This window comes from Bos indicus, chromosome 1 (assembly GCF_029378745.1).
Source record: "Bos indicus isolate NIAB-ARS_2022 breed Sahiwal x Tharparkar chromosome 1, NIAB-ARS_B.indTharparkar_mat_pri_1.0, whole genome shotgun sequence".
Classification (NCBI taxonomy): Eukaryota; Metazoa; Chordata; class Mammalia; order Artiodactyla; family Bovidae; genus Bos; species Bos indicus.
Window position 1 is genome coordinate 134,535,315 of NC_091760.1, and position 12,915 is coordinate 134,548,229.

General features: G+C 41.5%; 1 protein-coding gene across 1 annotated transcript in view; it reads right to left on the minus strand.

Moving 5' to 3' along the window:
* EPHB1 (EPH receptor B1) overlaps positions 1 to 12,915 on the minus strand; it is a 462,907-nt gene that overhangs the window by 44,231 nt on the left and 405,761 nt on the right. The window contains exon 12 of the mRNA XM_070794456.1: positions 9,965 to 10,180. Within this exon, the coding sequence (XP_070650557.1) occupies positions 9,965 to 10,180 (216 nt within the window). The remainder of the gene's footprint in view (positions 1 to 9,964; positions 10,181 to 12,915) is intronic.

The window sequence follows — 12,915 nt, forward strand, 5'->3', positions numbered from 1 at the left end:
GTGTAACATGTCAACTTCCTGCTATATCAAAAACATCAATAATCTTTGGGTCAATGTTACAGAATTCAGAGTCTCTACAACACGTAATAACATTCACAACTCATGTAATCCAAAACTACTAGACATACAAAGAGCCAGAGAAATGTGATCCATCTTCATGGGGAAAAAGACACCAACCCATGATGACCTAGGTTTATGACAGTTGTTACTATGGCTGTGCTCAACGGGGTAAAGAAAAATATAGTTGTGATGAATAAAAAAAAACTCAGTGAACAATTAGAAAGTATAAAAGAAAGATTCGTAAGAAAGTACAAAGCTTAAAAAAATACAATATCAGAAAAAAAATTTCGAGGGAAATTTTCAGAAGAATGGAGATGGTAAATGAAAGAATCAATGAATTTAAAGATAGAGATGAGGAATGGAGAAGAAAACAATGGGGAAAATAATGAACAGAGCCTTAGGAACCTGTGGGACAATCTACACATTGGTAATTATAGTCCTAGGAGGAGGGAAAAGGGGAAAGGAAATAATATATGAAGGACTGTGGTTGAAAAATTCCCAAATAATAGTGAAAGACATAAATTTACAATTTAAGAAGCTTAGAGAATCTCAAAAAGATAAATTGCGGGGAAAAAAGACATGACTGGGAACATCATAGTCAAGTTAAAAACTGAAAATAATGGGAAAAATCTTAAAAGCAACCAGAGAAAAAGTGTATCTCTCTCTCTCTCTCTCTCTCTCTCTCCCCTAGGGTAACCATGAAAACTGTGAAGAAGTAGAGCTGAAAAAATGCATAGACAAATGAAAGTTAATAGCCTGCCCACCTCTGCTTAAAGATGGGGTGGTAGCAGTGATGCAACATGGCCTGACCTCCACATCGCCCAAAGGCCCGCGGAGCCACTTGGCAAACATAACAATTCTTTTCTGGATCTTTGGGAAGAAAGGGGAAAGAAAGAAGGAGAAATAGGCTTTCTGGGACATCACAAATGACCTAATCTGAGTAGGGAGTCTGGCACAGTGTGGGGCCAGGGAAAGAGCCCAGGTGCCCCAAGCACTGGGCGCACAGTCTGGAGACTGGACTGAAGGACCAAAGCTACCCCAACAGGCTCTGAACTGAGCAGCTCATTTGATCACTTTGGGCCTCAGATCCCTCCTCTGCAAAGCGAGGGGGAAGGATTTACAGTAAATTCTTAGTAATTGCCTCTCTAGAGGAAAGGGACAGTTGAGCATTCATGCTCTTACTTTAGTTTTGTGCATTTGTGTTGGTCACTGTTGGGCTTCTTCATGATCAGAATGAATCCCTTTGCCCTCTTTGTCCTCTCCTGAGTCAAACACATTTACACCCCCCATTTTGATTCTTGTCTTTATGCTGATGACTCCTTAATGCACATCTTTTTTGGACTTCTCCCTCATGATCCAAATCCATAACCAGTGGCCTATTCAGCAGCTCTACTTAGCCTATGAGCACCTAAAAGTCAAATTTTTCTAAACAAGAGTCTTTCAAAATTTTGTATCGGAATCATCCAGGAATCTATGCTTCTGTACTCCTTATTAACTCCAGGTAAACCTGATACCCACCAAAATTTGAGCAATGCTTATTTAAACGAAACCCACAATTCATTCAAAACCTGCTATTTCTCTAACTGGTTCCTTTCCAGCATCCCCATTCAATCAGAGAATGGCACCACCATCTACCCAGAGGCACAGTCCAAGATGCCAAGTGTCATCCTTGGACCTCTGTCACCCTCTCACCCAAGTATCACCCACTACCAAGTCTTTCCCATGTTTCTCTCCTGATTCCTCTGGGTTTCATTCACCCCCACTGCCCTTGGCCTCCTAATATACATTGCTTCCACTTTTGCCGTCTGTCCTCCACATTTGAGTCATGGTATGCAGGTTAGGAAGCAACAGTCAGAACTGGACATGGAACAACAGACTGGTTCCAAATAGGAAAAGGAGTACGTCAAGGCTGTATATTGTCACCCTGCTTATTTAACTTATATGCAGAGTACATCATGAGAAACACTGGGCTGGAGGAAGCACAAGCTGGAATCAAGATTGCCGGGAGAAATGTCAATAACCTCAGAAATGCAGATGACACCACCCTTATGGCAGAAAGTGAAGAGGAACTAAAAAGCCTCTTGATGAAAGTGAAAGTGGAGAGTGAAAAAGTTGGCTTAAAGCTCAACATTCAGAAAACGAAGATCATGGCATCCGGTCCCATCACTTCATGGGAAATAGATGGGGAAACAGTGGAAACTGTGTCAGACTTTATTTTTTTGGGCTCCAAAATCACTGCAGATGGTGACTGCAGCCATGAAATTAAAAGACGCTTACTCCTTGGAAGGAAAGTTATGTCCAACCTAGATAGCATATTCAAAAGCAGAGACATTACTTTGCCAACAAAGGTCCATCTAGGCAAAGCTATGGTTTTTCCTGTGGTCATGTATGGATGTGAGAGTTGGACTGTGAAGAAAGCTGAGCGCCCAAGAATTCATGCTTTTGAACTGGGGTGTTGGAGAAGACTCTTGAGAGTCCCTTGGACTGCAAGGAGAGCCAACCAGTCCATTCTGAAGGAGATCAGCCCTGGGATTTCTTTGGAAGGAATGATGCTAAAGCTGAAACTCCAGTCCTTTGGCCACCTCATGCGAAGAGTTGACTCATTGGAAAAGACTCTGATGCTGGGAGGGATTGGGGTCAGGAAGAGAAGGGGACGACAGAGGATGAGATGGCTGGATGGCATCACTGACTCAATGGATGTGAGCCTGAGTGAACTCCAGGAGTTGGTGATGGACAGGGAGGCCTGGCATGCTGTGACTCATGGGGTCACAAAGAGTCGGACACGACTGAGCGACTGAACTGAACTGAAATGTTTTTAAAAAATATTTTATTTTTAAACAAGTTTCAATATCTAGAAACGTTTCAAGATTACTACCAAAAATGCCTATACATTCTTTATCAAGATACTCCATTTAAATTCTTAAAAATTGTCACAGAAATGCTCTATAGGGATCATATATATACCCAGTTGTCATGCCTCTTTAATGCCCTTCAATCTGGAACAGTTGTTGGTCTACTTAACTTTCATGACTTTGAAATTTCAAGATCATAGGTTAGGCATTTAATAAAGCATATCTCAATTTTAATTTTTCTGATGTTTCCTCATGATAAGACCCAAGTTATACATTTTGAACAGAGTATCTGAAATGCTATGTTTTTTCACTGCATCTTCTTAAGTGTCTGTTATTGGTGGTGTGAACTCTAAACATTTGATTCAGATGGTGTTTCCAGATTTCTCTGTAAAGTTACTTTCTCCTCTTTTTGTAATACATATTTTGGAGGAAATACTTTGAGGCTATGTAAGATCCCCATTTCTCTCTCCAGTTTCACCCCAAGTACAAGCATCCATTATGTTTCTTAACTATTAATCTGATGGTCACCAAATAGTGATTTTTCACATCCGTGTAAACTCCACAGTTCCTATCTTATTCAATAGATTATAATCTGTTACCATCAGTATATATTAAGTTCTAAATTATCCTATATTTGGACACTGGGAAGTCCTTCAAGCTGAGTATTGTGTCCTTTTGGTATATTACCATTATTCTTTGAGTACTTTCTGGCACAAAACAATGTACATACTTCCTCTGTCTAGGCTCTGGAAGGGGCCATTTAGCTAGTGAGTCCTGGTTGCTTTTAGTATAGAAGAGAATATAGAATCCAAGATCTGAGTGCCAGGTGTATTTTTTGCTACATGGGTGCCATTGCTTTGAGGCACTCTCAGCTCATATTTATTTATCTCTTTTTATATTGAAAACCACAAGTTTCACACTGATACCTCCAATTCTGGTTCAATTTTTTTAAACATGGAGAGGCTATTTATTCAACAGCAACTTTGAAGACAAAGCCTCAGAAGTCTGAGGGGATACATTTTCCTTATTTCTACTTCAGTTGACATAATTCATTCTAGCTTTCATGCTTTCCATATTTGTACCTCCTTTTCCAAAAGCTTCCATTATCTCCAATATAATTTTCAATATCTCTATGTATATAGCTAATATCCCAATCATATTGGGTTTCCAGCTCCTTCACCTGTGAGTCTCAATTCCTGCTAGGGTTTACTTCTCTAGGTCAGGATATCTACCTAAACTGGGCCTGCCAAATGGCCTTTTGGAGAAAGAAGGAAGTAAGGAAGCCAAGAGAGGTTTTTTGTTTGTTTATACAGAAGGGAGGGAAGATATTGGAAAGAAAAAGCAAGAGGAAAAACCAGGTTATTTTCCTAAAATGGAAATTAATCACCTTTGGGTCATGTGTGTGCATCTGTGTACACCCTTCTCTCCCCCCACCCCTACCCCCATACACAGAATGACTGCTTATTGCTCTAAGGCAGTCAATTCCATCACAAATGTCTGGGAGGCCCATCTAATGTAACTACTGCTGACCTCATTGGTCAGTTTCCCTTCTTTATCAAATGCTCTTCTAAAATTCCACCTGCCCTATTGACACGAGCCCTTTGTATGTACTACTTATGTTTCTCGGTGCTCTAACCTACCTTATGCATTTGGTTGACTTATTCTTCAAATCTCTGCTGGAGCCCATCTCCTCTGAAAGCTCTCCTTAATTCCCCTAGATCTAAAAAGGCTGTTTTTCTCATGTATTATTTTCTTCATGCTGTCACAGAACACAGTGACTCTCAGCTGTCAATTATGCACTTATTTGTGTGTGCATCTGAGCTTCCCTTTCCTCATTCAGTTGTGAGTAATGTGAGAACAGTAATGCTGTCTCTTTTCAATCCTAATTGTGCCTCCAGATTGTAGCCCAGGATTGGCACATAGTAGATGATCAATAAATATTTTTCATGTGAATAAGCTGCATTTTTATAAACATAAATAGTTTAGTCATCAAACATGATAATTTTCTCTATTTGGAATAAAAGGCAAAACATGGAAGAATAATATGGTAAAATATATCCTGAAAACTGTTAGGTTTAGGAGTTTATACAGTTCATCATTTAGAAGAAACACATACAGAGTCACAACAGATGATCTAAATAATGTGTGCAGGACAATAACATAGGAAGCTTTACATCTAAGAAACTTTCAATGTAAAGCATATACAGATTGGATGTTTGGTTCACATTATTATTTATGTGACTCAAGGTCATTAAAACGTCAGTCTTTCCAAATGTAGAATAGAGTTCCATTCAAAACTCATATGTGAGTGTATATGTATTACTAGGTAGTTTTAGGTAGATCACTGAACAAAGTGATCTTAAGTTGAAATAAAAGACATTTGAAAAGAGCCAAGATTTTTTAAAGACAAATGAAGATATCTTAATTTATCCAAACAGTAAAACTCTTGCTAAAATTAATATAATCAGAATAATACTGAAAGTAAAATTTTTGATAAAGTTACTATAATTAGAATAATATGGTTGGGCATAAGAATAAATAAATTGACCAACGGAGGAGATTTTAGAATCAAAACATTGTGTATGTAAGGAATTTAACATATGACAAGAATGACATATGAGCCAATAAAATATGGAAAATATCTTCAATAAATGGTGTTGATATAATTTTCTATATTTACCTGCATAAAAACACAATAAAAATATATGTCCTAACATATTCAAAATCATATTTGAGAATAGCCCTGGTGTCTACCAACAAGAGAATGGATAAATAAACATAGACTGTTACACTAATTAAGAAAAAACTACCGCTTCACTCAGCAACAGGAAAGGATCTCATACTCAGAATGCTAAAAGAAAGCAGTCAGGCATGAAGAGCATCCTGATACCATTTATGAGGAGTTCTAGAAGAGACAAAAGAAACCTATATTTGAAAAAAAGTCAGAACAGTGGGCACCTCTGCATTTGGGACAGAGGAAGGACATGAGGGAACTTCCTGGTATGACGACCAAGTTTTCTATTTTGATAGAATTTTGGGTCACATAGTTGTACACATTTGTTAAAACTCTGTAAATGTACACTTAAAATCTGTGTACTTCTTTATGCAAATTTTGCCTTAATCAAGTAAAGAAGTATAAACAAATATATATACCCTCATTAAAAGACATATGCTAAAGTGTTTACGGGTGACGTGTGCACATGTCTACAACTTTTCTGGAAATATATCAACAAAATAGGGTGGAGTGATGAATCGATAGAGGAATGGATTAAATAAATAGTTACATGATAAATCAAACTTATCAAGATAATAAAATAGTATAGGAAATTTTAAAAAGCATTTTATAACCTTGGGATGGAGAAAACTTTTAGAATAAGCCAAAAAATCCAACAAGTAGAGAAAAAGATAGATATTTTTGACCAAATGAATATGAACCACTTTTGCAAGCCAAAGGGTATCATAAATAATATCAAAAAGACAAGTGTATTTTTTTTTTAATACAAAAAAGAATCGTACTGGGACTTCCTTGGTGATTCAGTGGTTAAGAATTTGCCTTCCAATGCAGGGGACATAGTTCGATCCTTGGTCTGGTAACTGCTGCTGCTAAGTCACTTAAGTCAAGTCCGACTCTGTGCAACCCCATAGACGGCAGCCCACCAGGCTCCGGCGTCCCTGGGATTCTCCAGGCAAGAACACTGGAGTGGGTTGCCATTTCCTTCTCCAATGCATGAAAGTGAAAAGTGAAAGGGAGGTCGCTCAGTTGTGTCCAACTCTTAGCGACCCCATGGACTGCAGCCTACCATGCTCCTCAGTCCATGGGATTTTCCAGGCAAGAGTACTGGAATGGGGCGCCATACTGTGGGGCAACTAAGCCTGAGTGCTGCAATGAAGATGCAGAGCCGACAAAAAGAAAAAAATAATCTTTGTAAAAAAGAATTGTACTTTTTTGTGCAGGAAAACATGAAGGAACTAATTGTATCATATATGGCAGAAAAGGGTCAATATCTCTACTATAAAAAGAATTCCTATACATTTCTAAGAAACCAGAAAGTAACCCAATAGAAAAATAGGTAAATACATGTATAGATAATTAGTGAAAGAAGAAACATGAATCCCAATAACTCTGCAAAAAGATCTCTAGGAGTCAGTTGAAAATTCAATGAAAAGAAAACGAGTTATCATTTTTCATCTTTGGATTAGCAAATTTTAAAACATTGCTTACATCCAATGCTGGTGAAGATATTAGAAGATGGGCACCATATATCCCTAGTGGAGTGTGAAGGTTTACAAGCTTTCAAAGTAGCAACCTGGAGTAAGAATCCCCAAGAGAATCACAAGACACAGAAAAACAGGCACAGTGTGATCCCATTTTTATAAAATAAAAAATTTCTTTTTGAACAAAGATAAAAGTGTGAAAGCAGACACATCTAACTGTTGAAACTGATGCTTCAGAACAGGAGTTGGTAAACCATTGCCTAAGTACCAAATCTGGCAGGTCACCTGCTTTTTTACAGCCCAGGGGCTAGGAATGGCATTCATACATTTTTAAAGGGTTACATTTTAAATGGTTATATAATCATGTACATAATATCCTCATTTGGCCTCTTAGCCAGCAAAGTCTAAAATATTTTCTATATGGCACTTTAGGAAAAGTTCACCAAACCCTTCTTTAAGGGAATTGTAGGTTCTTATTTATCCTTTTTTCTTCTCTGTATTGTTCTGACTTTTATAATAATCAGGTATTGTTTTTGCAAGTTTAAGGGATATAACTGGTGGGTAGATTAGGAAGATCAGTCACTTTTGATGCTGTTATGAATAGATGTATGAAGACAAAAGGAAACCAGGGAGACTCATTAGGAAGCTACTATAACAGTCCAGGTGAGAGAGAATGGTGCTTTGGAATAGGGTGGGGTCACAGTAGAGATGTGAGAGTTGGATCATAAAGAAGGCTGAGCGCCAAAGAATTGATGCTTTCAAACTGTGGTGTTGGACAAGACTCTTGAGAGTCCCTTGGACAGCAAGGAGATCCAACCAGTCAATCCTAAGCAAAATCAACCCTGAATGCTGATTGGGAGAACTGATGTTGAACCTGAAGCTCCAATACTTTGGTCACCTGATGCAAAGAGCTGACTTATTGGAAAAGATCCTGATGCTGGGAAAGATTTAAGGCAGGAGGAGAAGGGGACGACAGAGGATGAGATGGTTGGATGACATCACCAACTCAATGGACATGAATTTAAGCAAACTCCAGGAGATGATGAAGGACAGGGAAGCCTGGTGTGTTGCAGTCCATGTGGTAGCAAAGTCAGACATGTGACTGAACAACAGCAGAGATGAGAAGAAAGGGGCAGACTTTGTAGAAACCTATAGGAATAGGGCAGGGCTTCTCTGGTGGCTCAATGGTAAAGAATCTGCCTGCCAATACAAGCGATACAGGTTTGATCCTTGGGTCGGCAAGATCCCCTGGAGAAGGAAACAGCAGCCTGCTCCAATATTCTTGCCTGAGAAATCTCATGGACAGAGGAGCCTGGTGGGCTACAGTCCATGAGGTCACAAAAGAGTTGGACACAACTTAACGACTAAACAACAATAACATAGGATTAGTGGAAGGATTGAACTTGGATGGGGAGGCACAGAGAGAACTCAAGACTGATTCCTAGGCTTCACCATTAGGAATGGTGCAACCACTGAGTTGAAGAGATGGGGGAGAGGAGATTGGAGAGTAAATCAAGAGCTCTATTTAGGACCTATTAAGTTCTAAAGGGAATTGTGTGAACTAGGCAGTTGAACACAGATGATTATAGCTGTTCAGGCTGTGGAGGAGGAGGCTGAGATAGAAATACAAATTTGACGGTACTCATCATGTTGTTCAATTACCAAGTCATGATACTTATAGCTTTCTGGAAGTAATGGAGACAGAGAAGAGGACTGAGGCAGGACATAGATGGGCTCCAGGTTAGGCATTTACAACTGGCCTCCCGTTTACAATTCATGGGCAAGAATAAAAGTGGGCTGCAGGCTGGACACTTACAACTAGTCTCCTGTTTGCACTGCCTGAGACAGAAGATAGGTGGGCCCCAGGTAGGCATTTTCGATCAGTCTCCTATTTGCTCTCCAAAATGGAAGTAACAACAGAAACAGAAATAGCCAGGCTTTGTCTCTTGTGGGCACCTTAAAATAACCATCATGGCAGGAACAGAGAAGGGCCAAATTTTGTTTCAGTATAAGATCAAGAGATAACATGTTTCCCTCCTTGGGGCAAGGGAGACACTACACATGCACAGAGAGATTCTTTGGGGGTCAAAAGTCAGGGGATACCAGGTCATAATCAGTTTTACTTCTATCCTCCCAGACACTTTTTTGTTGAAATCCATCTTGGCTGAGGAGCACATGCGCGCCTAGGGGAGGGTCACAGGATTCGGCCACGTGTCTTACTGCATGTACTCTGCTTTTGCAAAAAAATGTTTTATTTTTCTCTTTACCTTCCACCTCTTCATCAGAATTGTTTCTTGTCAAGTGAAGTAAGGACTGAGGATTTAGGCTCTAGTCACACTCTGTGGTCAAGTGGTTAGGACGCCTGGTCAGGGAACTAAAGTCTGACTTCCAACTAGCACTTACTGCTGCTGCTTACTGCAAGCTTCCACTAGCTGCTGCATGTGCCCCAAATCAGGACCAGGAATCTACCTGATGACACAGTGCTCAACCCAACTGGAGCCCGCTCCCTGTAGATGATGTCTTTCATGCCACTGACCAAATGTTTGGACTCCCCCAAATCATCCTTTTTCAAAACATCCTCTTTCATTGGCCAGGAAGAGCATGGCTTCATAGGAGACACCAACACTTCCTCACAGCCTGTGCCCTAACATTTGTCTGAACAACCAGTGGCTGTCATTTCTCCTGGACGAATGGTCCACCCAGCATTTGGCTTCCCCAGAGGACAAATGAGCTCTGGTCCCAGTCCCTCCCTGCATGCCCCACCATGGGTCCTCATTATGTGCAGCCACTTTTTACTCCTGCCACACTTTGACCTGAAAAGACCTAGAAGGACTCACCAAGGAGCTGGTGTAGGTGGGATCTGAGGTGTCATCCTGGAGGTAGCGGGAAAGGCCAAAGTCGGACACCTTGCATACCAAGTTACTGTTGACCAGAATGTTCCTTGCAGCTAGGTCCCGGTGCACGTAGTTCATCTCCGCCAGGTACTTCATGCCCGCGGCAATGCCTCTCAGCATCCCCACCAGCTGGATCACCGTGAACTGTCCGTCATTTTGCTGTAATAAGACACCAAAGGCATCCAGATCAAGACTGGCTTCAGTGGTTACAAGGAAGCCAAGCTGCCACGGTCCCACTGCTAGTCACATTTGTCAGTGCTGGACTAAGCTGCTTCCACCCCCTCCCGGCCCCACTCCCATTCTCTTACCTCTCCTCCAATACTCTGCCTTCTTCTGGCCAAGCCTTGTGGATTTCATCTTCAAGTTACATCTCAAAGCCATTCACTCCTCTCTGCCTTCACTGCCACCATTTTAACCAAGTCATCTTCATCCATCACCTGTAACAGCCTCCCTCCACCTGCTCCCCTCTGAAATCCCTTCTCTAAGGGAAGTTAGAGCCATCCTTGTAAGACATAAATCCAGTCATGTCACTGGCTGGCTTAAAGCACTCTACTGGCCTCCTATTGCATTAAGGGAAAGTGCCAATCTCCTCAGCTTGGCCCACAGGGCCCCAGGGGATCACCTTATGCTACTTCGTCTTGTACTCCATGCTGAAGGCACAGTGCCTGATGACCTTTCAATTCCCTCCCTGGCCAAGCCTTTCCTGCCTCAGGGCCCTGATACAGGCTCTTCTCTGCTTCTCCCCCACAGTCAACACCCACTTGCCTCAAATCTCCACTTAAATGTCACCTCCTCATAGAGGAGTGTCCCTATAAGCAGTTCCCTCCCCAACCCATAATTAGCACGTTCATATTACTATCTTCCAGTGCATGCTCTTACTTTCCTTCTCAGCTCATATCACAAGGTGTAGCTGTATGTGTGGATGGCTGTGTGTCTGCCTGTCTCTGCTGCTCTGAGATAAGAACTCTGTCTCTTGTGGTTGCCATAGCATTCCCAGTGCTGACGACGTTTGAGTAGACAGATGCAGCTCAACAAACATTTGCTGGATGAATGACTGGTACGTTACTTCCCGGCCCCAGAATTAAATGTTAAGATGTTTTCCTGGACACTGGGATAACACATGTGCCTCAGAGGGCTGGTTGGTCAGAAGAAGTGCATGCACCACGTCTGGCTTGTGGACCTTCCCAGTAAACGAGAGCTGTTGCTGTCCCACCTCCTGCCAACCTGAAGCGTGTCTTCTTTCCCATAAGTTTCTTACCTGGCTGCCCTCCCTCCTCCATGGTTACAGACAGCTTGTCAGTGAATGAATGTGTGCCTTGCTCCACCTCGCCAAAGCCACTGTGTTTGGACATTGCCCACCCACACTGGTTACATCAGTGGACCCTGGACCGTGCTGCCAAGAACACATTTTCCCAATCAGTCCAGCCCCAGCTGCTCCCTAAAGTGCTGTGGGTTATGTAAGTAGAGCATGGTCCAGGCACTGAGATGCTCTGACTGAGGGAGAAGTGGGAGGAGCCAAGATACCCTGGGTTAGTCTAGTTATTTCGGAACACAAACCTTGGACAAAGCAGCCTCTCCCTCTGCCCCAGGGTCCTCCTGTGAAATACAGGAAGCATAAACAGTGTGAGGAGCTCCCATTTATTGAGCATCTACTGTCTGTGAGATGGCATACAATGCACTCACATGCATTATCTCACTAATATGTATGGGACACATCATTAGACATGTGGTTCTGCAAAAGTAATTTTCTACACAAAAATAAGTAAGGAAAAATAAAACAGCTGTTATCAAAATGTTACACATTTTTTTATTCAGGAAAAAATCCAACAATTGAAAAGTTTAACAATGGTGGCACTAATTGTTGAAGACTCTGTTCCTCATGCAAGATTGGTTATGCCCCTCAGTCAACTGAAGGAGGGGAGCAAACTGGCACTCCCTCTACTCCTTCCTGAGTGCACCTCCTCCACCGGAAGGAGGTCCCCGCAAACACACTGAGTCTGACACACTCCAAGTTTCAATTTCTCACTCAAACCTTAACCACCTCCCAATCTGCCCAGAATGCTTTCCCCGCAATATTTGCTTCTAACCAACTCCAAAAGAAAATGCAGGGCTGCTTTTTGGAAACTGGTTTTCAGCACATGGTGCCCATCTGCCAGAGCTGGATGTGCTGTGAGTGATGCAAATCTTCTTTACTAATGAACTTCACTCCACACCTCCTTAAGAAGCTTTCCCCAGCACCATCATTTCTCTAAGTGGGTCTCTGGGGATCTGCCTCCCCAGAAAGTTGTCATGCAACTTTCGTATATTAGAAAATGTATTTCAGCCACAAGCCACAAGGGTCGATTTTTTTCAATTCAGTTTGTTACTTCTCCTTTGTAAGTGGAGACAACAATGTGGTTAAAAATAAATGTCTCTCTACAGAAGCCCACTTGCAGACAGATGTTGGGGAGGGCACTGATGGCAGCTGGAAGCAGTTCTGCCAAGAGCAGCATTGAAAGCATTTGCAGATTTGTGTCTGTGTTTCCACTTTAAGTCATTAAAGACTTCACTGAGCTGCTTCGTTTTCTGATTGGAATATTTAGATCAGTCATCTTACACATTCTGGTGTCAACAAATGACAAGAAATGGTTAAAAGTCCAGGCTTTGGAGCCAGACAGATCATGGTGGGTCTGAGCTCCATCTCTCACTGGCTGCATGCCTTTGGGTAGGTTATTTAACCACCAGAGCAGTGATTACCACATCTGTAAAGTAAGAGTACAGTGAATCTCTTTTCTTTAGATTTGAGATTCAAGGTTAAATGAGATAATACATATGGAGGGATTGGCTCAGTACCTCATGAATACTAAGATATAGTGTATAGTGAAGTCGCTCAGTCGTGTCCGACTCTTTGCGAC